At 41.4% G+C, this 27,231-nt stretch overlaps 1 protein-coding gene across 7 annotated transcripts in view; it reads left to right on the top strand.

Moving 5' to 3' along the window:
- Window positions 1-23,490, top strand: part of AGL (amylo-alpha-1,6-glucosidase and 4-alpha-glucanotransferase) — a 38,687-nt gene extending 15,197 nt beyond the window's left edge. For 3 of the 7 annotated variants that reach the window (XM_080622588.1, XM_080622589.1, XM_080622590.1), the window contains exons 13-34: window positions 487-610; window positions 1,193-1,356; window positions 1,836-1,937; window positions 2,255-2,407; window positions 2,488-2,638; window positions 3,996-4,120; window positions 4,225-4,337; window positions 4,462-4,596; window positions 5,090-5,220; window positions 6,222-6,358; window positions 7,869-8,002; window positions 9,112-9,287; window positions 11,032-11,134; window positions 12,321-12,546; window positions 12,927-13,038; window positions 13,377-13,512; window positions 15,859-15,971; window positions 17,322-17,533; window positions 18,081-18,178; window positions 18,812-18,899; window positions 18,988-19,121; window positions 20,468-23,490. In XM_080622588.1, coding sequence (XP_080478714.1) covers window positions 487-610; window positions 1,193-1,356; window positions 1,836-1,937; window positions 2,255-2,407; window positions 2,488-2,638; window positions 3,996-4,120; window positions 4,225-4,337; window positions 4,462-4,596; window positions 5,090-5,220; window positions 6,222-6,358; window positions 7,869-8,002; window positions 9,112-9,287; window positions 11,032-11,134; window positions 12,321-12,546; window positions 12,927-13,038; window positions 13,377-13,512; window positions 15,859-15,971; window positions 17,322-17,533; window positions 18,081-18,178; window positions 18,812-18,899; window positions 18,988-19,121; window positions 20,468-20,585 — 2,985 coding nt within the window. In that variant the 3' untranslated portion in view covers window positions 20,586-23,490. Of the gene's footprint in view, window positions 1-486; window positions 611-1,192; window positions 1,357-1,835; window positions 1,938-2,254; window positions 2,408-2,487; window positions 2,639-3,995; window positions 4,121-4,224; window positions 4,338-4,461; window positions 4,597-5,089; window positions 5,221-6,221; window positions 6,359-7,868; window positions 8,003-9,111; window positions 9,288-11,031; window positions 11,135-12,320; window positions 12,547-12,926; window positions 13,039-13,376; window positions 13,513-14,473; window positions 14,821-15,858; window positions 15,972-17,321; window positions 17,534-18,080; window positions 18,179-18,811; window positions 18,900-18,987; window positions 19,122-20,467 lie in introns of those variants that run through there. The other 4 variants (XR_013957339.1, XM_080622591.1, XM_080622593.1 and 1 more) reach the window with 4 other exon arrangements.
- Window positions 23,491-27,231: the final 3,741 nt, after the last annotated feature.

Consider the following 27,231-nt stretch of genomic DNA (forward strand, 5'->3'; position numbering starts at 1 on the left):
ATCTATAGGAGATGCTAGCAACAGCCAGATCAGTCAGACCTAATCTTTATGTGGTAGCTGAACTCTTCACGGGCAGTGAGTACATTGACAATATTTTTGTCAACCGCCTGGGAATTACCAGCCTGATCAGAGGTACAATAAGCAGATGGAAATGATGTAGGATTGTCATGTATGGTTTGGAGTTTTTAACGTGAAACTAACATTGGTATGCCTTTTTTTTTCCTTACGTATCCATGTTCTTTGCTTATGCAATTACCTTTTCTTCATTTTCTATTTAACTTGCCTGTGTTTTATGCTACTTCTTGATTTTTGCTTACATTTGTGTGTCCTCTTCTGTGTAACACCTTTTTTGTTCCTTAATTTTGCCTGTATCTTTGCTGCATGGCATTTTCCTATTGTCCACTCCCTGCCTAGCTTTGAAACTTGTCCTTTTTTGTATCTACCTTTCCCCCCTTTCTGTGGCTTTTTTGGCTGTGCTTTTTGCAGTACATGCTGGACACAGCTAGGAAATTGCGAGCCAATTTGTATGTAGTGGCTGAGCTGTTCACAGGAAATGAGGAGCTGGACAATATCTTTGTGAATAGGCTGGGCATTACCTCCTTAATAAGAGGTAGGCTTGCTGTGTGTGTGCTGTGTTCCCAACAAGAGATTATAGATGACATACATGCTTGTTCCAAGGAAAGGTTGCTTCTGCATTATGCACTACGAATTTCATACTCTGTGCAACCAGAAGTACTTTTTTTGTATTGTGACTTCCTTGATACTTCAGCAGAAAATACAGTACTAGCTGTAAAAGACATCAAGACATCCTGCATCAGTTTACTGAAGGTTAAATATTTCCCTCTTATTCTAGTGAGGGAAGAGGTGGTAGCACAGTTCTGCTGTGCAGGTGCTGCATCGTGTCTGACTTCTGTTGTGTCCGTTTCTTAAAGCCTATGAGGAACAGTTTCAGATCTTTTTTGCTCCCTTTTTCCCCTTAGCTTTCTCTACCTTAATCTATGGCACTGAATAGCTCAACAACTCCCAGGTTGCACATTCACACTGGAGCATATTGTTATATGCAATTTTTGTACTTTTTTAATGATTGAACACACCAAAGTAACAACTGTGAAGTGCTGCATTAACATCTTTGTGCATGTTTTACTCCATGGTAGTTACTCCTATGCAAACGCCTACCTGTTTTGTTCTGTAGAGGCAATGACTGCTTATAATAGCCATGAAGAGGGAAGATTAGTTTATCGTTTTGGAGGTGAACCCGTTGGCTCTTTTGTTCAGCCGCATTTGAGGCCTTTGATGCCAGCTATTGCTCATGCACTCTTTATGGATATTACCCATGATAATGAATGTCCAATTCAGGTGAGCACCTAAACAAAACCCCAGAGTTTATATTGAATGTTTTCTGAATTGCTGTTTCTGAGCCATGGGAGGGCTCGGTACAAGCTGAATGTTTTCCCTGAGCAATATTGAGGGAAAATGTGTTCCAGTTCTTCAGGTTGTCATGCAGAGAATAGAATTTTATCACAACTCCCTCTGACGCTCAGGATTTTTTTCTTTTAAGGGAAAAAGTGTATAAAGCTACTTCATGAGCTGGTTTGATTCTTTCATTTCAGCCACTGTAAGTGGTTCTGTTTCTGCTTCTTAACCTGTTCTCCGAAGCACTCTACAGGAGAGAATGAGACTGTGGTGGGAACTGGAGTGCTTATTTTTGTGGGTTTCTCTTAAGTTGCTTTTGTTAATGCATTTGTAGTTAGTTTTACTCTTTTAAACTGAGAAGATCTGCATACTGAATTGGGAGGGATGAATTATGTCTTTGTTCCCCTGTGTTTTTAATGTAGCACCGATCCGCATATGACGCTCTTCCCAGCGCAATGATTGTTTCCATGGCGTGCTGTGCTACAGGAAGCACCAAAGGCTATGATGAACTAGTACCACACCAGGTGTGTGTCTGCGATTGAACTCCTCAGTTCTTTATAAATATGTAAGCTTTGTTCTTGTCCTAGGACATACTTTTATGCTGTTTATTTGAAATCCCAAGCAGTTAACTAGCTGGCGTTACTTTGGATCATCTGATTTCATATAAAACTTGAATTGATTGTATAGAATCAGCCAGGTTGGAAAAGACCTTTAAGATCATCAAGTTCAGCTGTTACCCCAGCACTGCCAAGCCTACCACTAAAGCATGTCACCCCCGGCTGTTTGTTGTTTTGTTTTTCCCGAGTAGCTGATATTTGCTTAAATCTTAATTTCTCTACAGATCTCCGTGGTATCTGAAGAGAGGTTTTATGCAAAGTGGAATCCAGCAGCACACCTGGCTTCTGGTGAAGTCAACTTCCAAACGGGAATTCTAGCAGGAAGGCTGGCCATAAACAGGCTGCATCAGGAGCTGGGGGCTAAAGGCTTTAATCAGGCAAGAAGTGAGAGTACCACTGTGATTTCTCTATATTCCTGTTGTGAGGGAGCACAGTTGCAATGGTCTGTCTTTTCTAGGTGTATGTAGATCAAGTTGATGAAGACATAGTGGCAGTGACAAGGCATTGCCCTAACACACACCAGTCTGTTGTGGCTGTAAGTCGAACTGCCTTCAGGGATCCTAAAACTTCATTCTACAGTAAAGAAGTACCTGAAATGTGTATCCCAGGTAATCAGATTTCTTTTAAAGAGATGGCAGGCGTACAAAAAATTCAAGTTATTCTCATTCCATGCTTTTTATGCTGATTTCATGTGTTTCAGGTTGAGAATTTTCAGTGTATAACACTCTTTTTATATGTAACCAACATGCATCCACCAGAAGTGGTTAAAGAAACTGTAAGAAGCTTACCTTGCTTAGGGTTTTCAAAGGCATTCATGTTCAGTCTGCTTTCTCTTAGAAGCTCTCCATGAGGGTGTGCTTTGGTTTGCTGTCTTGTTTGTGAGCTGGTAAGAAACAGTTAACAGCAAGAAAATTAGTTGTACAGAGCTGGGGCAAGGATTGCTATAAAGTGTTATATTGTGAAGGCTAAAATATTATCATATTTATCAGTAGTTGCTGTTCAGCTTCCTTGTATATGACTATTTTCGTAGTTTTAAAATACATATTAATAAGATACAACTTTGTAGTGCATAAGTTAATGTAGAGATAATATTATGTATGTATTACTTACGTATGCAAAGTATTTACTACACTTAATAGCAGGAAATTATAACAACTTCTATACACTACCTGAACACTTTTCTGAAGAGAAGCTTTCCAAACTGGCTTTTTAAGTATATTCAGTTGTTTGTGTACATGTGCCTGTTTTAGTCACATTACATGTTAAGACATTTACAAGTGGCTGCAAGACCTGTATACCTTAGTTTGTAGTTTGCTGAAAGGATAGAAAAAGTTGGACCGTTTGAATATTAATGGTAGCTGTTACACTTTGAAGGCAAAAATAGGATCCCAGACTGGTTTGGGTTGGAAGGGACCTTAAAGCTCCTCCAGCTCCAACCCCTGCCACAGGCAGGGACACCTCACACTAGAGCAGGTTGCTCCAAGCCCCTGTGTCCAACCTGGCCTTGAACACTGCCAGGGATGGGGCAGCCACAGCTTCTCTGGGCACCCTGTGCCAGCGCCTCAGCACCCTCACAGGGAAGAACTTTTTATATCCAACCATCTGTAGCTGCAGTTTGGAAACCATTCTTATGGTTTCTCCTATAAGATAATAGAGACTAACAGATCAGTAGAAGTCAGTTTGTAATTCACTAATTGGTGACTGATTTTATGGTTCAGTTATTATGAAGTAACAAAACTTTTAAATACAGTGCAACAGTGAGTGTGTAGTGAGTGTTTATAGGATATTTAAAACACTTGCTCCCATCTGGTTGTTCTTTAGCTGGAAAGCAGAGACTTGTATTTTGAATATTTGAGGGTTTCATTCTGAGTATTTGAGGATTTAGGTTTAGATTTTGCTTCATGTTTTCACAAGAACTCCTTTTCAAGTATCTTAACAGCTATAATATGATTTAACTTTTCTTAGGAAAAATAGAAGAAGTAGTACTTGAGGCTCGCACTATTGAGAGAAGTGCCAGTCCTTACAAAAAAGATGAACGTTTTGTAAATGGATTGCCTAATTTCACAGTGGAACTCAGAGAGCACATCCAGGTAGGCTCCTGCACCCATGCTCTCATGTAATACTTTGTCATTCGTGTTATTTCACCTTAGAAAAGACATTGAATTTCTGTTGCAAATGTGTTCTCTTTTCAAAGATCAAGGACAGTAAAATCATAAAGCAAGCGGGAACCGCCATCAAAGGGCCGAATGAATTTGTTCAAGAAATAGAGTTTGAAAAACTGACCCCAGGGAGTGTAATAGTGTTCAGGTACATTGTTACAGCTGTGCAATGGCTGTGTTAGCAAACAGAATGATGGGCTGCTTTGCTCTGAGACTTGGGAATAGGTATTTGAAGTGCTCAATTTCTCCAAGTGATGCACTTGTTTTTACAGAGTTAGTCTTGACCCAAAGGCACAAGAGGCTGTTGGTGTACTCCGCAATCACTTGATCCAGTTCAGCCCTCACTTTAAATCTGGAAGTCTTCCTGATGATCATTCAGCACCCATATTAAATACGCTGTTTTCCACGTGAGTATGCTCTAAGTTTCTAAAGTAGAACCGAGAGAACTACACTTGGGAGCAAAGAACGCTCTGTAAACTCAGTGAGGATTTTGTTGTTGTTGCTCCTGCGGGTAGATTTGGATTGTCAGAAGGCAATAAAAACTCTGAGAGATTCTTTTTGTGTATAATATAAGCAGGGTTAATACTTCAAAACTTCCTGGGCTCTTTGGTTCACGTTCTGTATAATTGCTGCTTAAAGTGGACATGCTACAAGGAGTGCTTGTCAGCGTTGGGGTTTGACTGTTCAGGGTTTGTACTTAATACTATGTTTCTAAATAAATACTGAAACATCAGAGCAGAGCATCTCAAAATTTAGGCTCTTAATTTGCAGGATGAAGCGGTCAGTTATTTTGATTGAAGTCTGAAGCAGGCATTGTTCGTGAAATCCTCTTCTCTCTTTCCCTACTGATGCTGCTCTTTGGGTTTAGAATTGTTTTTGTTTTCTCCACTGTTTTTTCAGTATTGCATCTAAACTGACTTTGGCTGACCTAAATCAAGTGCTGTATAGATGTGAGGCAGAAGAGCAAGAAGACGGTGGAGGTTGTTATAATATACCAAACTGGTCATCACTGAAGTATGCAGGCCTCCAAGGTAATACTTCCAGCATTCTTTTTTCTGTCAAGTTAATAAAACATCACATAGAGCTGCCCAGTCTAGCTCATACCTTAGTGCTGGTTTATGACTAGTGCCATTGTTTGGATAAAAACATAAATGAGGGTTTTTTTCTGCTTGACCATGCTACTAATCAGATTTGTACCCAGAAAAATCATATACTAAACCAGAGCTCCTCTCTCTTGATACTCTGGGCTGCAAAATGAAGTTTCAGTATGTGTTTTAACCCCAATGCCATTGCTTTTACAATAAAACCAAAATACATATATCTCCAGTGAAAAGTCACATTAATGAAACTCAGCATTACTAAATTCTGAGCACTGTTGACCACTTACCAAATGTTTGAATTGCATCATGCTGAGTTATTCCAGAACTTTCATAACTGTGTATGATGTGTGCTGTGGAAACAACTATTGGGTTGTATCTTACCTCATTGTGCAGACCAAGAGAATGCAGTTAAATTCACTTGAAGCACAGAATCATAGAATCACCTGGGTTGGAAAAGCCCTTTAAGCTCATCCAGTCCAACCGTTCCCAGTACTGCCAAGGCCACCACTAACCCACGGCACTGAGGCCTCGTCTCCACGGTGTGTGAACCCTTGCAGGGACGGTGACTGCAGCCCTGCCCTGGGCAGCCTGTTCCAATGCCTGAGCACCCTCTGGGGCAGGAATTGTTCCTCAGCTCCATCTAAACCTGCCCTGGTGCAGCTTGAGGCTGGTTCCTCTTGTCCCATCCCTTGTTCCTTGGGAGCAGAGCCCAGCCCCTCCTGGCTCCATCCTCCTCTCAGGCACTTGTAGGGAGCGATCAGGTCCCCCCTGAGCCTTCTCTTCTCCAGACTGAACCCCCCAGGTCCCTCAGCCGTTCCCCATCACACTGTGCTCCAGGCCATCTATTGCTGTGTACCTTTTCTTCCTGAATTGTACTTGCTATTTGTGATAACAGCGTGTCTTCTAATACAGAGTTGGGTTTGTATCTTCAGGGTTAATGTCCGTGATGGCAGACATTAGACCAAAGAATGATTTGGGTCATCCATTCTGTGATAATTTAAGATCTGGTGACTGGATGATTGATTATGTCAGTAATCGCCTGATTTCACGTGCAGGAGCCTGTGCAGAAGTGAGTAAAAGTACTTACTTGGTGACCTTGGGGTTTTAAATGACTAGTTTGTTTCCTTTTCAGTTGCTGCTCTGTTCTGAACTTCAGTCTGTCTGTAACACCTTTTGTCTAGGCATGTTCTTCTAGGACTTCCAGGACACTATTTTTCTTCCCTCTCTTCAATCCTGTTTAAGAACAGACTGCAAAAGGAAAGTGAAAACTACCTAGGGCGTGAAGGGGTGGATAGCTCTGGGGTAAAGGCTTGCAGGGTCCTTCTCTGTTTATTACTTTTCCTCACATAAAAATGAAGTAACTTGTTATTTCTTTATGTACTTTCAAAAGAAGGCCTAAATACCAGGGTGTACATTATTATGATAGAGTTACTGTAAGATGGCACAGTCAATCACTGAGAAGACAGGGATTACTGAGATTCAGGTTACCTGTATGCAGTCCTTTACTTTCTTTGTCATATTTGATTTTCCTGCATGGCAATTACTTTTAGTTCACAAGATGACCTGATTTGAGTAACTTTCATAATGAATATAATAATAAAGGCTTTAGCATTCTTACTTCATTTTGTTCCTGAAGTCAAGTGTAAGAAAGCAGAAGAATGGATAAAGCAGCTGATGTACTGAAGTGAATGTTGAATTTGACTTCACAGAGCTTTTATAGAATGGAAGTTGCTCTGATACTTGCCAGATTTACTGCTCCTCAAAGACTATTGCTTGTTTGTTCCTGTATAGTTTTTGAGTTCTTTTGTAGCGTCTTACTCTGTTTTGCAGAAAATATAAAGTACCTATAGCAATAGATACTTTCCCTTCCTAATTTCCAAGTTACAAGAGCAATGTCATCATGTAATACATTGACACTTACTTTCTTCATCTGCAAGGTTTGAATCTTGAGTAGCTTCCTAGTAGGTTGTCACGATGCTTTTTTAACAGGAGAAATACTTCCCATGTGTTGAACACTTTACAATGACACAGAGGTGGTGAAGCTCCTGAATCCCAAGCCCTAGGCCCAGATCTGCAGTCATTTTCCACTAGTGGCTGTAAATAATTCAGCCTTCTCTGTCTCAAGCTTCATCTCTTCAATCTTGTCTTTAAGCAATGAGAAACCCTTCCCATGGGTTGTAGTGATGCTTTCCAAGTTGCAGCTTTCCTTTGCTGCTCAGTTTTGATAACTTCTTTGTGATATTTAGGGTTTTCCTACGAGACTAGGAAAATATAATCTCTTTCTATAGTTGGTGGTTTTGCCCATTTATGACATCGTAAATATAGTACAGATTTTTCCCTACTACTTTAGGAGCAGGAGGGTGCAGAGTTCCACCACAAATATCTGTCATGGACAGCTTTGAAGATCGAATGGTTGCATGCTGGTGGTGGTGTTAGTAACAGAAGAGAATCTCATTTTTGTGGTAGCCAAGCATAACTTGGGTGTTATAAATGTACACGTACTTCAGCTAGCTGGATCCTGAAAGCACTGGTTTTGAACCCTAGTGTTATCAAGTTCTAATTATCTTGTGTTTTAATAGGTTGGTAAATGGTTGAAAGCCATGTTTGTCTACCTAAAGAGAATTCCACGTTACCTCATCCCATGTTACTTTGATGCCATATTAGTGGGTGCATACACGACACTTCTGGATGTGGGATGGCGTCAGATGTCTAGGTATGCTGGGCAGATCAGAGCTGTAGAGGTACCTGCATGTATTTGCACCTTTTCAGTTTTATCTGCTGGAGAATGTGACACTGGACAAGTATGATGAGATTTAAATCAAAGGGTAAAATGGGTAATGAATATCAAATCCAAACTGGTGGTGGTTTGGAAGGCTGAGGGTTTGCATGGCTTGAATCTGTAGCTCCTGTTGGTGGTGTGCAGCAGGAGGAGGAAGCCTTAAGCCAGCATTTCTTTGCCAAGTTTCAGAAACCTTTTTTTGCTGTAATTTTAGTATAACTGCAACGATTCCTGAAGTTCAGGGAAAGAAAAAGATAACCAGATTGTCCTTGTGCTGCTCCTTTGCTCAACGTTTCTAACACAGCTGAATAGCCTTTGTTATCTGAGCACTTTTCTTACTGCTTCAGACAACTGTTTAATCTTCAGCATCTGCTTCTCTTTTCTCACTTAGAAAGGGAAGGGAGATGGGTTTAATGGAGGCTTTATTCTAGCTATGAGCACTCTGAACAAGTCAGGTTTGGGGTGTTTTAAATACAGATGCTAAAATGGGACTAGAATTTGGTATGGCAGTGAACTCCTGTACAAAGGGGTATATTCCATGAAAAAATGTTTGGGCCTGGACTTGTCGGGACCACAGGCTGCATTAATTTAGACAGTGTTCATTGATCTATACATTTTTATGTATGATAATATATATTAATATGTGGTGATCTTTCTTTAAAAAAACCCAGGTTTGACAGAGCTCTTGTTCATGATAAAACGTCTTTCCTCATATTTTTGAGGTCTGAGGTCTCTATGAAGGCATCATGTAAACCAAGCTTTTGGTTTTGCCCTTTTCCCTAGAAATATTTGACATCAATACTCCCACTGCCATTGTTAAATTAAATTTTAAGGCCAATATTGGGCATCCATTTTGGGGGGGAAAAATTGATTTACAAACTGAATTTTATGTACTGCAAAATAGAAATATTAACCCATTGTTAGTTTATTATATTCATTATGCCTAATACTTACGTAGTCATTGGTAAATGAAAAAGGATAGGTTTTATAGATTGACGTTGCTGAATGTGAGTTTATTTTAATTGAATTATGTTGCATTGCAGCTTTGTGCAGAATGGATCAACATTTGTGAAACACCTTTCCTTGGGCTCGATCCAGATGTGCGGCATAGGAAGATACTCCTGCCTGCCGGAACTGTCTCCTTCTTTGCGTGATGTTCCCTGTAGGCTGAATGAGATTACGAATGTGAAAGAGCAGTGTTGTGTTTCCTTGGCAGCTGGTAAGTGAGGACAAGGTTAAAAGTCTTCCAGAATAGTTCAGCTGTCCTTAGTAACTGTATTTGACAGTGTCTCCGTTGTGTTTGGGATCCGTATGTCAGCAACCAGGAATAAAATATAGGTAATAAAACGTAGGTAGCAGTTTTACTTGCCTTTCCCCTGGGTTTTAACTTTAAAACTATGGAAGCTCTGTCTAGTGGTACTACTCTGAAAAACCCATTTTGTTACTGCCCTTGGGGGATGGGAGATGGAGCTTATAAACACTTTATTTAGTGGATATAGATAAAAATATCTTTTTTTATCATATATGGAGATCCATAAGTGTGTTCTCTCTTTCCAGGAGACTTGCTTGAGATGGACAGACCTGGTGGGATAGGCTTTAGTTTATCTTCCTTTAAACATGGATTTAAAAACTGAATTGTAATGAAGTACAAGGGTGAATTCATTTTTCACAAGTTCTCAGAGAAGAAGAACCATTAGCAGAGCAAAATGCCTGATCTGAAACTCTCCAAAAGGAAACGGCATAAAAGCAGTTCAGCAAATAGTGCTTATAGCTCCTGATGTTCAGCCAGCATCTTGCAGTCTTTGAACAGGGCACTTTCCTATGTCCGAAGTATTATGTTCTGTGTTTAGTGGCCTAGAATGAATTCAGTTTTGTTCCGAGCTGGCCCATTCCTTTTCTGCAACCACAGAAACTTTTCACATCCCTGGAGTCTGTGGCATCTGTGTCAATGGGGTGCTTATTTCCTCCTTTCTGCCATCTGTCATGGAATTTTACTGCTGCTAGTTGCTGGGTTTTAGTTACATTCCATCCGCCTGCTTTAGTGTTACCTAGCAGGAAAAGAGGCACAGTGTTCCCTTAAACTGGTCATGAAGATTAACTGCACCAAAGGGTTTGAGTTTACATATTCCCTTCACATACTCACTGGTAGTTGTGTCTGAGATTTTGCCGTTGTACATGGATTGTCATTCTCAAGTGTTCCTGTCATGTATTGTAAAATCCACAAGTGTGAAGGGAGAATTTAAGTGTTAACCAATACTCTGGACAAGCAGGTGAGGGAAGTTAAAACGTTGTTGTGTCAAGCATGCACCAGAGGCTGCTGGTCTGAGACTTCAGCAAGTGGAATTTATCTAGTAAGTTAAACTTTCAGGTTAATAAATGGAAGTAAGCACAAGGATGGACCCTCCTCTTGTACTTATTAAGCTGTTATCAGTCAGAATGATAAGTTAGGTATTATAAGTCTGCAATAAGATGTAGTCTAGAAGCTGCTGGAAAAGAGAAGCACGATTCATTTTATACTGGCTGAGAACAGTTTTGGCCTGAACAAATTCATAGCGCTCCAGTCTTGTCCCCTTTATACTACCGAGATGCATGGCCCTCCTACAGTAACCCTGCTGACAAAGCAGTGTAAATTCTCACATAGTTCTGGCTTTTTGGTCGTTAGTTTTGTTCCTGCCCCTGTAGTTAAAAGGGTGGCACTTGGTTAAGTTACAAAGTGACTTAATTAAAAAGGGACTCTTACTGAGGTGAGAATATCTGTGGCATGATCTCGAAATTCTAGCAGATGTCCTAAATGAGGTTTTATTTGATTCTCTTCAGAACTTGGTTGGGGGAGGTTGTTTCAGTATCTTCATCTAGAAAAATCGTGATAAATGTGAATATAGTCTTACTTGCCGTTATTTTGTGTGTGCGTGGAGGTTTCTGCTCTATCAACAAATGAGATGAACAATGACCTTTCTGTTCAGGTTTACCTCACTTTTCCTCCGGAATTTTCCGCTCCTGGGGAAGGGATACCTTTATTGCACTGAGAGGTCTAATGCTGGTTACTGGGCGCCATCTAGAAGCAAGGTAAGACTGGCTTAGACTCGGTTCTTCCTGGGTTTGCAGTTAGGAAAAAGGCATGGTCTCAAAGCCTGAGATGACACACAGGCGGTTAGGAGTAGTTGATGTGCAGTATGGCCCTGGATGGATTTGGGAGCTCTTCCTAAGTGAAATTAAATACTACTTTAGTGACTTTCTCTTGCTTGCTTAGCACCGTGAAGCCAGTGTTCTGTATCGGTTAAGGTAGTTCTAATTCCTGTAACACTACTTCTTATCCTTAAACAAAGTTGCTGTGTTTCACATGTACCTGCATCATTGTTGCATTGATTTGATACTCTGTTAATATTTAATTTGGACAGAGATTGCCACTTGATACAAACATAAATATTGGCTTAAAACTTGCTGGTTTAAGTTGGCATTTGTTCGTGCTGTTGTACATTTAGCACAGGCTGCCAGGAAAGTGATAAATGCTCCATCCCTGGCAGTGTTCAAGGCCAGGTTGGACAGAGCTGTGGGTGACCTGCTCTAGTGTGAGATGTCCCTGCCCGTGGCAGGGGCTGGAACTGAATGAGCTTTAAGGTCCTTTCCAACCCAAACCAGTCTGGGATTCCATGATAACTATTACCTTTCTCATGCAGTAAGATCTGCAGTCTACTAGTATGTTTATATTCCCTTCTAAAGCTATATGGAATTCATGTTTTCCACAAGGTGTGTGCAAGGGTTCTCAGATGAAACTTCTCATAACTTCAGTTGCCATCACCTCTTTGTATCTTAATAGGAAATGCCCATCTACTCCTGCCCTCCATCCCCATTTCACCTCAAACCCCCCATCAGAATGAATTCCAGGGTAAACAATGTCAATAAAATCCTTCCCTGTGACCTTGGTGGGATTTGGATTTAGGTTCTGTAATGTTAGCTATGAAAAAGGAAACTAGCTTTGTCGTATCAGCAGATGTTGTATGTTTTACACAGACTGCCTCGAATGCATGCGTGTTGGGGAATTGATAGGAAACGGAGGTTTTATTGTAAAAGAAGTAATGCCAAATGAAGTAACTTGTAGCTTTCACCAGCAAACTTCTGGCATCTCTCTTTAAGATCCTGTGTGTCTCCTTGACCCACCTTGCTAAAAACTTGTATGCTTTGTAGTTAGTACTCAGCCCAGTAAGGGCCTTGAAAGTAACTTGGTCAAGACTGTGTTTTTGTTTTGTTCTAGGAACATCATTTTAGCATTTGGTGGGACTTTAAGACATGGTCTCATTCCCAATCTGCTTGGCCAGGGGACACATGCGAGGTACAACTGTCGAGATGCTGTATGGTGGTGGCTTAAGTGTATCCAGGACTACTGTACAATTGTGCCAAATGGATTAGACATTCTCAGGTGTCCTGTTTCTCGGATGTACCCAACAGATGACTCTTCTCCTCAGCGTGCAGGCGCTGTGGTAAAGATCCCTTCTGATTTAAGTATTTCATTAGGAAGATGTAGCTGTGTTAAATCTGGTGTTTATGGTGAAATTTGAATTCCATATTTTAGGCACTTCTTGCTATATCTGCATCACATGATTAGACAAGTGCGGGGATTGGGATGGAGGGAAAAAATTGCATGAGCTTCTAAATTTGTTCTTTGCTTTTTGTCTTGGAAAGCTAAAAGTATTAAAACTTGTATGCAATGTATTGCCATTGACAAAGATGCTGCTGAAAATGACAGATGGGGGTTCCTCAAACTGGAGGCTAAGAATTGCTACTTGTTTGCATATTAGAGCCTTTCTGCTCGTTTTTCATCTTGCCTTTCATGTATCATCCAAACATGCAACCCATCTAGGATCAGCCACTCTATGAAGTAATACAGGAAGCAATGCAACGGCACATGGAAGGCATAAATTTCCGAGAAAGGAATGCCGGTCCACAGATAGACCAAAACATGAGAGATGAAGGTAACAGAACACTTGCTATACAATTCAAAAGATGCTGGTTATGTCTTATATTCGTTTAGGTCTTGAGTATGTTTCTGCGAAACTAAGAATGTTTAATGCAACTAAAACTATATTTCTTTAAATACATTTATTATCAGCAACTGTTACTTGTTGTGGTACAAGTTATCCTTAAATAAATCTTGACTCAAGTTAAAGTTGCTTCAGAAACCCACCTCAGATCTGTTGTTTGGGGTGGGGGGATTAGTTTATTTAGGAGGTTTGGACTGGGGAGGAGGGGAGAAGTTGGGGTTTTGTTTTGCTTACAATATGACTTCACGCATGATACTCTTGCTTGGCAGGTTTTAATATAACTGCAGGGGTTGACCGTGAAACTGGCTTTGTCTTTGGAGGGAACCGTTTCAATTGTGGCACTTGGATGGATAAAATGGGAGAGAGTGAGAGAGCTCGCAACAAAGGAATTCCAGCTACTCCAAGGTGTGAAGTCCAGGCTTTAAACGTGGGGGGTTTTTAAACTTAAATTCTCCTGCAGAATCATGGAATCAGCTGGGTTGGAAAAGCCCTTTAAGCTCATCCAGTCCAACCCTTACCCCAGCACTGCCAAGGCCATCGCTAACCCATGGCACTGAGGCCTCGTCTCCACGGTGTGTGAACCCTTGCAGGGACGGTGCCTGCAGCCCTGCCCTGGGCAGCCTGTTCCAATGCCTGAGCACCCTCTGGGGCAGAAATTGTTCCTCAGCTCCAGTCTAAACCTTCCCTGGTGCAGCTTGAGGCCTACTGTGCCTTCCGTTAACACATCTGAGAGGTGATCTCTCAAATATTCTAACAGTTCGTGCCTACTAAAATGTTAATGCTATTTTTTTTCCTTTTGCTCATTTGAAGTAAAATGAAAGATATGTTCTTAGCAGACGCAGCCCTCAGCTTCTAGCATGGTCTTTGCTCCCTGCAAAGAACTGACTTTGGAATTCAAGTAGTAAAATGTAATTTAGGAAAAACTGTGTACAAGCAGTACTAGCAGTACTTTGTTATTTAGGCATACTAGAACAGATATCTGTTGAAAATTGTATTGTTTGAATACTTGCTATTTACAATTCAAAAACACCTACCACATGATGAAGGGACTCTGCATCAGGAACTGTAGCGATAGGACAAGGGGTGATGGGTTCACACTGAACCAGGGGCAGTTCAGGTTAGATCTAAGGCAGAAGCTCTTCCCTGTGAGGGTGCTGAGGCGCTGGCACAGGGTGCCCAGAGAAGCTGTGGCTGCCCCATCCCTGGCAGTGTTCAAGGCCTGTGGCAGGGGGTTGGAACTGGATGATCTTAAGGTCATTTCCAATCCAAACCAGTCTGGGATTCTATAATTCTATCTAAATTCTTGAAGTTGGGATGAAACATGTTAAAAATAAGCTCTTAATTCTGTGTTCACAAACTGCTGCAGGCATCCTTGCTTGACTTTGGATGTGAAACTGATGCTGTACTATTGCCATCTGTGAGTGAGAATTGAAAGAAGACAAGTTAGGCAATTGAATTGAGTACTGGGGGAGATTGAGGGAACTGCCCCTAAAGAGGCTAAATCAGTGATGCTGCTGGAGAGAAATTTTGCATCAAGCAGGCAGTAAAACTCAATATGATATGAGATCTATGCACATGGTGATTATTTGAATATCATCTGACAAAAAGGCAAGTCCAAGAAGTGCTTATTTTAATGCTTCACTTTTGACTTGAGTAATCTAATACAGCAGAAACACTATCCAAGTTACCAAAGCACACTAAAGTGAGCGGAGAAGCAATGTGTTGAACACAGTTTTAACAGCAGAGGACCAACTTGTTTGAGGCTGATCCTTTTTTCATGTTCTTAACCACATGTTCTTAGTCACTGGTATAAAATTATCTTAAATCTGTTCAAATTAGCTGGGTATGATAAAAAAAGTATCTCTTAGGCAGTTTGCAATCAAGCTCATTTCCTTGCTCTTAGCTGATAGAAAACCTCACCTGTTTTCCACCCTTTCCTCCATAGTTTCTTCGTTGGGTAGAATCCTACTGATCTAAACAAAAGTAAATTAACCCAGCCTGTATCTTTTATTCTCGGCCCGTCATGAAACTCAAAAGTGCCACATAAAACTGAGCATTCTTCAAAGTGGCAGATAAGCTTCAGTGTGGATGAAGTTAAGGTGAAGTTTGCATTTAGGGCAAAAATAGTCTAAACCATGCCTATACAATGCTGTCAGAACTGAGCTACCATGCAGGAAAGCGATTGCTGGCTTTCTGAAATCATATCTTAGTGTAGAGCAGCAGCCAAAAAAGCTAATAAAACCCAGTAACACGGGGTGTCATCAGTAAAGGTTTTTAGAACAAGACAGAGGGCATTATTCTGCCTCTTTGTGGAACTTTATATCTGCAAGATACACTTGTATCTTGAGTGTTCCGTGTAGTGCTGCTCTCAGGAAAGGCATGATAAAGGTGGTACGGAGAAGGGCAGTGAAAGCTCAAAGGGATGGAGTAGCTGCCTTGCAAGGAGAGACTGGAGTGTCTAAGAACTCCTCGTTTTCAATTCTCATTTCATAGGTGGGAAAGGTCTGACTGCAGTTTAGGAAATGATGAGTAGTGATGATGATGGAGCCGTTATTCACAAATCACTGCAATCCACATAACACTGCAATACTGTAGAACTTTGGGATGCTCACATAGGAGAAATGGGGGAATAGCAGAAGAATAGGGGGAAATTAAGTGTCTAAATAAGATACAGATGTATTTTTTTCAGTTACCTATTGCTTTGAGAGGCTATTAAAGTAATTCTTGCGCTTTTTTGTATCATTACTTTAGAGATGGCTCTGCTGTGGAAATTGTTGGCTTGTGCAAGTCGGCTGTTAGCTGGTTGCTGGAATTATCTGGGAAAAATGTGTTTCCATTCCGTGGAGTCACTGTAAAAAGACATGGTAAAAACAAGCACATCTCATACTTGCCTTACTGGAGTATCAAAATAACCAGACTGGTGCAATCATGGCCATATAGCATCAGGGATGATTATCAAATTACTTAGGAAGGCTTAAGGGAAAAAGGAGGAAAACTTGGGAAAGAAACTTGTATGATTAAAACCTGTTGTTACTAAAAAAAGAAAAATGATTGAGTTGACAGTCTGCTCTATTTCAAATACTTTATTCTATATATCAAGGTGTGGGTTACAAAGGAATCTCGGAGTCTAATAAACGGTTCTCAAAATGGATGCAAGTTATGATGTATATGATGTATAATGTATAGTGTATGTTATGACGTCTGCATCACTCTTTACAAGAATGCCAAGTCAGATGTCCAAGACACTCTTTCTGTCCCAATGTTCACAACACAGAATACCATTTCCTCTGAATTTTTACATAAATATCTTTAGCTGTCACATATTTTTCAGAGGGATGCTGCTCTGTTATACAGAGTTACTTTGAGCTTACCCAGCCCAAGTGGATATACGTGCCATGTAAAGCTTTCTTACTCTTCAGTGAAGGAGAATATTGGACAGCAGTTAGCTTACTGGTTCTTTTATTCTCTTTTAGAAACTATGAATGTGTTTTCCTGTGAGTCCTAGACAGGACAGATTCTTAGGTCATGAACTTACCTGTCACCTCAGGATTTCTTCAAATACACAGCCAGAGCAAGACAACTTAGATTTCAGTACACAGCAATATTATAACCTGTAGATGCAGAAATGTTATTTATAGGAGTTGCCTTACCTTTTCTGTCCCAGGGTTGTAAGCAGCTTCTTTAGATTCAGTTTGATTTGTGGACATTCCCTGTTTTTTCTAATCTCATGTGACTGGGTTTAAACTTCATTCCTCTGCTATTGAATCTATTTTAAAACTATATAGGGACTATATGAAGAGAAAGCTTTTAAGTGCTACTTATCCTAATGTTTTGAGACTGTCTTTGAAGTGTCCAAAAGAGCAAGAATATGTATACCAAGGACTGTAAAAAAGCTGACATGTTACCATGCCGCGATGTTAAGTATAGATTTTAAACTTAATTTACTATTTACTGTAGTTCACAGTACCTCACGCTGTTTGCTCTAGCTAGCTGCGTAAAAAAGTTGTGCATGTGTTGGAGTTCACCTGCAGTAGAATTCAACTTCTAGATAGTAACTCTTTGCAATGCTACTATGGCCTTTCTTGTGTTAGGATATTTTATGTAAAACTTCAATAAACAGAACAGTAAAAACCAAGACACACACACACATACACTGCTGGTGTTACCACTGTGGCTGTTCTCACAAAATAACCCCTGTATGTAACATCTTTCAGGAAGGGAGGAGACCATCACGTATGATGAATGGAACAGAAAAATCCAAGAGCACTTTGAAAGGCTCTTCTTTGTCTCTGAGAACCCAGCAGATCCTAATGAGAAACATCCCAATCTCGTTCACAAACGTGGCATTTATAAGGACAGCTATGGAGCTTCAAGTCCCTGGTGTGATTACCAACTCAGGCCAAACTTTACAATAGCCATGGTTGTGGTAAGTGAAGGGCAGTGGGGGGAAGCATTTGCACTTAAAATTCTCTTTATTATTGAACTGAGCTTGCCTGGTAAGGTCCATTTGCTTGGCATTATATTGCTTAGAATAACTTCGAAAGCTTTTCCATGCTTTTAATATTGGTCCATCTTGGAGTATGTCCTAAGAAATACATCCTTGGCTAGACTTGCCTAAATGAACCTGCTGTCCAGGGTATAGCTAGGGTCAATTTGGAGTGTTTGCTGTATTCAGAATGTCTCTTTAGGTTAGGTCTGGGAGGCTGCTTTTCCTGTCAAACTGGCTAAAAACCATGGGTTGTTTGTCTTTATCGGGTTTGTGAAGAGCAATAATACTTGGCAAGTTAATTCTTATTTTAAATGCAGAAAAGCATTGATGGCTTCTGTCTTCTTGCTTACTCTGACCTGTAGGTTCCAGAAGTTGATTCAGTAGTATAAAACCGGAGCTTTTTGTGCTCTTCTACATTTGTATGCGCAGTCTTACATGTGTGCACGCACAGAGTTTACTCATTAAATGTTTATTATTTGATTAGGCCCCTGAGTTATTCACACCTGAGAGAGCTTGGAAAGCTCTGCAGATAGCAGAGGAAAAGCTACTTGGTCCCTTAGGCATGAAAACCTTAGATCCAGAGTAAGTATAGTAAAGTGTTCATTATAGAATGTGACAGTGGGAATTACTTGACACGTGGGGGTAGTATTTCTTATTTCTTAACCTTAGATCCAGAGTCAGTATCGTAGAGATAAGTGTTCACTGTAGAACGTGACAGTTGTAATTATTTGACACATGGGGGTAGTATTTCTTATTTCTTATATACCTGTGAAATAAGGCTCCAATAAATATTTCCAGAACAATTCTTTTACTGTTCTAAAAGCCCATGAAATTGATGTTATTCCTGTAGACAATCACCTGTGGTTTTGGATGCCACACAGTAAGCTAGTCTAATTTGGTGTCATAAGAGATGTTGAACTTGTATCTTGACACATACTTACATACGATACAGTGAACAGCACTACAGTTTGAGCAAACATACAAGGGTAAAATTGTTAGTCCCAAGTAGGTCCAAGACTTTAACTGTTTTCCTACAAGTTTAAACTGTATTTGGAATTCCATTGTCACGCAAAACACAGAACCTGGCAGAGACCTCCCTAAGTTACCCATCCTTAAATGTAAAAAAAGAAACAAATTTTTGGGTCACTTCTGCATTCCATTTTTATGTATCTTTACTCTTAAGGCTTTGTATAATTTCTTTTTTCTTCCTTGCAGTGATATGGTTTACTGTGGAGTGTATGATAACGCTCTTGACAACGACAACTATAATGTAGCCAGAGGTTTTAATTATCACCAAGGACCTGTAAGAGCCAGTTTCTTCAGCTTTAGAAGAAGTGCTGTTACCTTTTCAAACTGACAGCTCTAATCATCTCTCTTTGTTCTTTGCTTAGGAATGGCTGTGGCCAATTGGCTATTTTCTTCGTGCCAAATTGTACTTTGCCAAGCTGATTGGTCCAGAGATCTATGCAAAAACTGTAGTTATGATTAAGAATGTTCTTTCTCGACACTATGTTCACCTTGAAAGGTAAGACACCAACTAACACAGATTCCAAGTGCTCAGTCAGCCTACTGGTATCCACTATCCAATTGTGTCTATACCAACGTATAATATGAACAGCATCTGTTTTCTACATAGAAAGTTCACTGCTGTAAGTGCTATTGCAGATATCAAGTCAGGTTTTAAGTACAGCTGGGATCTAGTGCTTTTTAGAGACTGCAAAATTACTAACACTTACCCATGTAAAGACTGGGTGAAATAAACCTTATCTAAAAATTAGGATCTAGTGTCATACAAAAGTTAATTTCACAAAAAAAGTTGGTGAGTTGTTTTTTAAAATAAAACATATTTCCAAACAACCTGCAAAACAAAATCATGAAGGGGCTGGTAGTGACAGATAAAATTGGGGCAGATCAGACAGAATCATCAGTGTTGGCAGGGCCCTCTGTAGATCATCCAGTCCAACCCCTGCCAAGGCAGAGCCACCCAGAGCAGGGCACACAGGAATGTGCCCAGGCAGGTTTGGGATGGCTCCAGAGAGGGAGACTCCACAACCCCTCTGGGCAGCCTGTGCCAGGGCTCTGACACCCTCACGTAAAGTTCTTCCTCATGTTGAGGTGAAACTTGTGACTTCTTATGTTAGAAATGAGGAAATCAGCATGACAGGATTTCATCTTCTGAGAGGGAAGGAGAACTTACCTTTGCATTTTGAGTTCTCTCTCAAACCAAACCACCAACCCCACACTGTTTTATTCCCTTTTTCTGTTATATTTTTAATTCTTAAAGATTTGAGACAAATGAAAACAAACACACAAAGATCTTGCCCTTGATATCTCTTCCATACAGTCTGTTCTGCAGTACTTCAAACTTGCATTTATTTGTATCCATAAAAGTAACTCAGCAGAACTGCTCACGGTAAAAGGGTTTTATTAAGCAACTTTTTGCACTACATAGTGTCTTGTCCCAGTGTCTTGTTTTGTAGTAGTACCAAATAATCCACCATAATCCACTTTCAAGTGTAGCTTGATACCATTCAGTTATCTCAAATATCATTACTGTTCTTCCAACTGCACAACTACGTGAATGACAAAGAGGAGCAGCATGACAGCAGTGTAAGTTCAGATATTACTAGTAGCAGAGAATCTACCTTGAAGGAGAGGCACCCGCAAAAAACACAATTCTCAGCTGCAGGAAAAAAACCAAATCACTACATCAGTTATTAAAGTACAAACTGTGCCTGTAGGACAAGAGACCTTTAGTCATGGTTTTCAATCCCTACTAGGTAACTTTCTGAATGGATTTTAAACTGAAATGTTCTATTAATTTCAATGTATAATCTAACAAGAGTACTTGTTTGTTTTTTCTTTTATCAGATCATCCTGGAAAGGGCTTCCAGAGCTGACCAATGAAAATGGACAGTATTGCCCTTTCAGCTGTGAAACTCAGGCCTGGTCTATTGGAGTTATCCTTGAAATCCTTTATGACCTGTAAAAGTTGATTGATTTTTTTTTTTTTTTTTTTTGATCAAACTTCTGTGGTCTTATTATTTGGCATAAATGAACACTTGGCTTATACTGCAGGGAAATGTCCTATTCTGCACAACCACTGAAGCTGTGTCCTGACTTTCAAAGATGCTGAATGCCAGCAGCTCCCTTGCCTCTAACTGTGTGGGGCTTGGGTGGTATATTTGAAAATCAGGCCACGTCAATCAAACAAAACTGCAGTGCACACTTAATGCAGAAACTTTTATTTCAGGAGCAATTTTAAGCATATGCACAAACTTAAAAGTAGCTTTGTTGTTTTTAGACTTTTTGAATCAAAATCTTAATGTAACAAAGGGAGCTCTTTGCTGAGCTAAAAATGAGTAGCACAGCTCTGTTTTTGTTTTTGTCTCATAAAGAGTAAATGGCTGTTTTGCAAATGCATGCTTAAAGGGGTACACACTAACGTACAGCTTTGAGTTTTGTATGGTTTGTGATGTGGCACCATACATTAATGAAGGCATAAGTTGTTGTCTCTCTGTTGAACTATATTACAGGATGGTTTTTATGTGTTCAATTGAACACTCCATTAAGCAACCCCAGAAATAAAATTTACAAATGCTGTAATAAGCCAACCTTTGAAGTTATATATAAAATTTTGAAAACTTTTAAACTACCTTGAAAGTTAACTTGAGCAAGAATAAGGTAATATCCTACACTACTCCATTTTTCCATTTATTTAAAATACTGTGGGCCATGCAGGAAACCTTCTTCTTCATTTAAACCTGATTTTCCCCATGAGGAATTCATAAGAAGCGTGTACATGTGCATACAACACATGTTGGGGGAGGCCAAGGATACAGAAGTCAATGTGCTCAGTTGCTTAACTTATGGAAGTGGTATGGCCCTTTATTCTTAGGAAGATCCTAGCTCTATTGAAGCAGGTGGAAACACAACAGTAGCGAGAAGAAAGGTTAGCAGTAGGCTACCAGAGAACAGAATGCTTCTAGGCCTTTTGAAATTACACCAATAAGAAAAAGCATCCTACCTCTATGTACTGTTCTTCGGGAACGGCACCAGTGAACATGATGCAGCCCCTGTTTCTGTCAGATTTGGATGCCTGTATGCCCTAACAGAGTTCAGTTCAGTGTTCCCACATGGAAGGGTGTTTGACAGGAGTGCAGCTGGTGATTTTCAACTCCCTGTTGATAACCTGTGATTCTGTGAGTTTTCCATTTTAGTAGAATAAGGAGACAGCGAAGATGACAACACTTCCTACATCACAAGGGAGGGACAGCAAAACTGTTAATGGCATTTCTTAATGTTAGACAGCACAAGCTGAAAAAATATACACAGGATGTAATTATAATGCACTAATAACACATATACCAAGTTCTTACTATATCCATATTTTAAAGTTTCTATGCGCTAAGTACAGTGCAAGTGTGCTGTCTTGTTCTGGGAGATGTGTTACAGGTAGATACACTTAAGGGCCAGTTAACAGGCTGAAAGTAGATGAATTGTAAGAAGTGGCTGTATTTAGACTTTGAAAGGCTAGGAAGCATTTGAAGTCCCTTCTGAAGCAAACAGGCAAGGCCTGTATTGCACCTCAGTTTGAGTGCTGCAGTACACGGCTTGGAAAGCTTTTATTTTCTCAGCACAGTGCATGAGAGATGTCATGAGAGAGGTCAGCCACAGATTTACTTTTGTATTGTGAAAGAGGCATATGAAGTATTTTTCACCATTTACTGAACCTTCCAAAGTTCTTGATAATGATATTGAGGTATACCACTACTTTTTACTGTTTTTCTTGGGCTTTTTTTCTCATTTGTTATTTGAAGGTATGTTTTTATAGCTCCTATGGCTTAGAAAGCAGGAACAATATGGCAGGAAAAGTCATTCTGACTTGATGAAACCATTTTAAAATTGGAAGTGCATCTTAAGAGCTATTGAGGGCTTTTGAAAAAGATTTTAAATTGTATACATTGGCAATAACCCTCTTTCAGTGTTGGAAAAAGAAGTGTTGAATTAATCATCAAGGCCTTCCTGTGTTATTCCAGATGACCTTCCACTGCTTTGCAAAGCACTGCTGATAGAGACTGCATATTTGTCACTGCTAGGGTTTTTTTTTTCTCATTCACTAGTACAATTTTAAAGCTAAATCACCACTGTGTACACCAAAGTACGTGTTATGGAACTTCTCGACATGCCCATTTATAATGTTGCTTCTGCACTGATTTGTTAAGCATAGCTAAATAGGAAAAAATATGTATCCTAGTGGTTGACTTTGCTGTTAAGTAGCAACAGAAGATTTGAGGTTGTAACTGTTGGGGGGTTTGGGAGTGGTGTTTATCACAGAGCTACTCAACACTGTGTTGAAACAGTGTAAAAATGAAGAGGGAAGAAAGCAGTGTTAGATCTAACACTCATGGGCTCGTATTCATCTAGATGAACTCTATACCTAAATCATTATCACCTAAAAATAGCTGTGACATGTTGACTGATCCTGAACTGTATTTTCATTCATTAGCATCATTTATATTACACACTCAGAAACTCAGTAATGCAAAGTTATAATTACTAAAACGTGTTTTAGAAATAAGCTAAGTAACTCGGTAAGAACTGTGAATCCACGTGTTCCAGTTGGTGTTTCTTGATCTATATGGTAATGACACATCTGTCTTCTCTTCCTCTCAGTTGAAATAATTTTGACTGTTTCCAGTGTTCGTAGTTAATAGCTCTTGATTTATTCAGAGATTATTAACTTGAATTCAGGTGAAATCAGGTATCCTTCCACGCTGCATGTTGTCATGTAAATGGAAAGACAAGTTTTACATGTGTCTGCCTAGCACAGCAACACCTGATTTTAGATGTCATTATTCACTTATTTCTGAAATGCACAAAATAAAACTCTTTCTTTCAGACAAAGTAACCTTTTCATGTGGTTATTTGGGGGGCAGGGCAGAAAGCTAAACATTACTGCTGCTGCTTGTTCAGTTGTTGCCCGTTTTACACACATGGGAGAGGTAATGAACTTCTCGGGTCAAATGTTAGTAAATGCTAACAACAATTATCAATTCATTTAAAAACAAAGCAAAATCTTAACTCAAACCCTATACACGGATTCTTATGTATGTGCCCATGTTGGCTGTCCCAGCTGGGTTTGAACTGAACAGGATCGGGCTACAAGTCAGTGTGTGATTTGAAGCTGATTCCTCTGCAGATTCCTCAAGGATACTGCGCAAGTGCTACATACACAGTTATTAACATGCAGTGCAAAATCCCTGCGGCTAGAGAGAAGGGATTTCACTTTCCAGCCTTGCACAAGTGACTGACAGATAAAATGGGGTTTGCACCTACCCCTTTTCATGGCATACTTTATAAAATGGGGGTTCTCCTAATCCTCTTTTCAAGCATTTCCTTCAAGAAAATAATCTCAGTTGTTGAAAAACTGTTAAGGAAACGGAGAAGTGACCAGCGGCTGAGTTGCTGATGGACGGAGCTGGTACTCTCCGAGCTGCCAGCCCTGGGGGTTCCTGTCACCTCCAGCAGCTAAACGCGAGTCAATGGATGAAGCGTTATCGGTGACCGGCCTCCTGTTGGAAGCGCCTCGGGAGGCCGCTCTGACCTTGTTGTAGGTCACCAGTGACAGCTCACCCCATGGCCTGAGGAGGGGCTTCCTCCCCGGCCCGAGCCGTACCTCACGGGAGGCCCAGGAGCCCGCAGCGCGGCGACGGGCAGGAAGCGGGGCCTCAGTGGCGGTACCAGCGCGCAGCCCAGCTAGCGCGGAGCGAACCGGGTCGTGAGGAGAGACCCGGGTGCAGAGGTGTGAGGAGAGAGAGACCCGGGTGCAGCGGTGTGAGGAGAGAGAGACCCGGGTGCAGCGGTGTGAGAGGAGGCCCGGGTGCAGAGGTGTGAGGAGAGAGAGACCCGGGTGCAGCGGTGTGAGGGGAGAGAGACCCGTGTGCAGCGGTGTGAGGGGAGACCCGGGTGCAGCGGTGTGAGGAGAGAGAGACCCGGGTGCAGCGGTGTGAGGAGAGAGAGACCCGTGTGCAGCGGTGTGAGGAGAGACCCGGGTGCAGAGGTGTGAGGAGAGAGAGACTCGGGTGCAGCGGTGTGAGAGGAGGCCCGGGTGCAGAGGTGTGAGGAGAGAGAGACCCGGGTGCAGCGGTGTGAGGGGAGAGAGACCCGTGTGCAGCGGTGTGAGGGGAGACCCGGGTGCAGCGGTGTGAGGAGAGAGAGACCCGGGTGCAGCGGTGTGAGGAGAGACCCGGGTGCAGAGGTGTGAGGGGAGAGACACCCGTGTGCAGCGGTGTGAGGGGAGACCCGTGTGCAGCGGTGTGAGGGGGGAGAGACCCGGGTGCAGCGGTGTGAGGGGGGAGAGACCCGGGTGCAGCGGTGTGAGGGGGGAGAGACCCGGGTGCAGCGGTGTGAGGGGGGAGAGACCCGGGTGCAGCGGTGTGAGGGGAGAGAGACCCGGGTGCAGCGGTGTAAGGAGCTGCTCAGCGCTATGGCGGTGAGGCCTCGTCCGGGGGAACGAGCGAGTCCCGGGCCCTGTCCGAGGCGGTCAGACTGGCCCTGGCTGACAGAAAACTTGTCGTTTTGCTTTAAACAGTAGGAAGAAAAAGGGATTTGCCCATGAGTGTGTGCTTTGCTGTGCTTCGGGGCTTATACACCAGGCGTCTTAATGTAACGGCATGAGGGAGAGTTCAGCCCTCGAAGCTACCGCAGCCAGTGAGACCTGCCTGTGCGTGGTAGATCACTGAATTAAAGCAGAGGCTTCCAGCTTCAGAGTTGTGCATTAAAACGGGTGTTCCTTACTTCGGAGTTGTGCATGAAAACGGGTGTTCCTTACTTTGGAGTTGTGCATTAAAACGGGCGTTCCTTGCTTTGGAGTTGTGCATTAAAACGGGCTTCTTACTTCAAGCGTAGCAGTCCCATTGGAACACGGGCAAAGGGGATGCTGATTGTAGAGCAGGAGCAGCGAGTGCAGACCTTGACCAAGGTGCAGCTTCTTGTGACTTGTTTTAGGAATCACTGTTTCTCACAGGGTTAAACTCCAGAGCAGAATTAGGACATTTCAGAAGCTGTGGTGGTTGGAAACGAACCTGAGAGCAATGCAGAAAGAGAACTGCTCTTGGTGGTCAGTCACTATGAGCTATCTGTGCTGTTGTAGCCTCTTGAGTTGCTGTAGGCACTTGCACACTCCTGTGGCCCGTGGTGGGTTTGTCTCGTGCTGGGATGCTCCCTAATCTGCTTCTTTCAGAAATCATTCTCTTGTGCTACATCTGTGCTATCTGCAGCCTTTCACCCACAGGCGGCTGCTTCTCCCCCTGCGTAATAATCTGAGTACAAATGATGCTGGTGTCATTGACTGTGTTTGACAAGCACTGTAGCTGTTCACCTCAATTCATGTGATTTGTGAGACCCAGGAGCGCTTCCCTTCTCTGTGCCTATGTGTGTGCTGCAGCAGTATCTCCGTACAACTTCAGGCAGAGACACTGTTCTCTCTTTTACAATGAGAATGGAAGGTGGCCACAAGGGAAGACAACTGTGCTGCATGCGGCCTGGCAAGGGCCTTAAGCTGGATGATCTGAGCTCCAAGCACTAGTAGAAGTAAGTTCCCCATATTGCATTTTCTAACATAGAGTTCTATATTGCTAACTCTGACTTTGGCAAATAAACCCTGGCCTAATTTTGTGTAGTGATGGGAAATGTAAGATGGCATCTTCTGATCGTTCTGAAGGAAGATAATTGCAGCCACTTATGACTCACAGGCTTGCATGTACAGTTATTTCAAAGCATGATGCCATAAGGTGGAGTTAAATGGTAATAGTGGAAGTCTCTTAAGTGGTTTTTTAGGGTCATGATCATATAAAAATTCAGTAAAACGGAAAGAAAGATCTATTTCTTGCAAGTGACATCACAAATGAAAGTTTTCTGCAAAAGGAAAGATCTGTTCATTTGTGGGATACATTCAGGAGCTGTGTTTTACATTTCTTTGTGATTTTCTTACAGCCATTGTCTATAAGGATCCTACATACAGCCTAGACCTGGAGAATGGTACCTGCTCTAATAATATGCAATGAAAAATTGCCTCTAAATGCAAAAGTAAGGCTCACAGTTGCTCACATAACACCTCAAGAGTAGCAAACTAAAGAGGTTATATATTGTCTTAGCAAGAGCAGGCATTGGAGGGCATTAGTAGGCCAACTATTGTGGAGAAGTTTTGTGGAATTATGCCTCAGAAAATTTGGAGTAGTATTTTGACATAGGCAGCTATGTAAACTTTGTGGATGTGAATGATTGGTTTAAACATCACGGGTGACATGATGTTAGAAAGGGTCTTACTTGAATGGATGGTAACCTGGAAGTCAGCACTGTAGGCTGGCTGGAGGTAAACATCTCAGTAGAAAGCTGAAGGTGATAGATGGGGTAAGGATAATGCACCTTTAAATCATAGCTGGAAAATTAACATGTTCATAGCAGTTCAAGTTCAGACTAAAACTAGGCTGGGCCATTCAGCTGTCTGGGTCTTCCTTCTGAGGTAGGGGTGTTTCTGTGCGACCACACTCGCTTGTCTGTGGTTTAATGGCTGTGTTCCCAAAGGTCAAAATAGGATTTTTAGATGTTTAGAAAATGTTTTGGCAGCATAT

This window comes from Psittacula echo (assembly GCF_963264785.1).
Source record: "Psittacula echo genome assembly, chromosome: 7".
In the NCBI taxonomy this organism is placed as follows: domain Eukaryota; kingdom Metazoa; phylum Chordata; class Aves; order Psittaciformes; family Psittacidae; genus Psittacula; species Psittacula echo.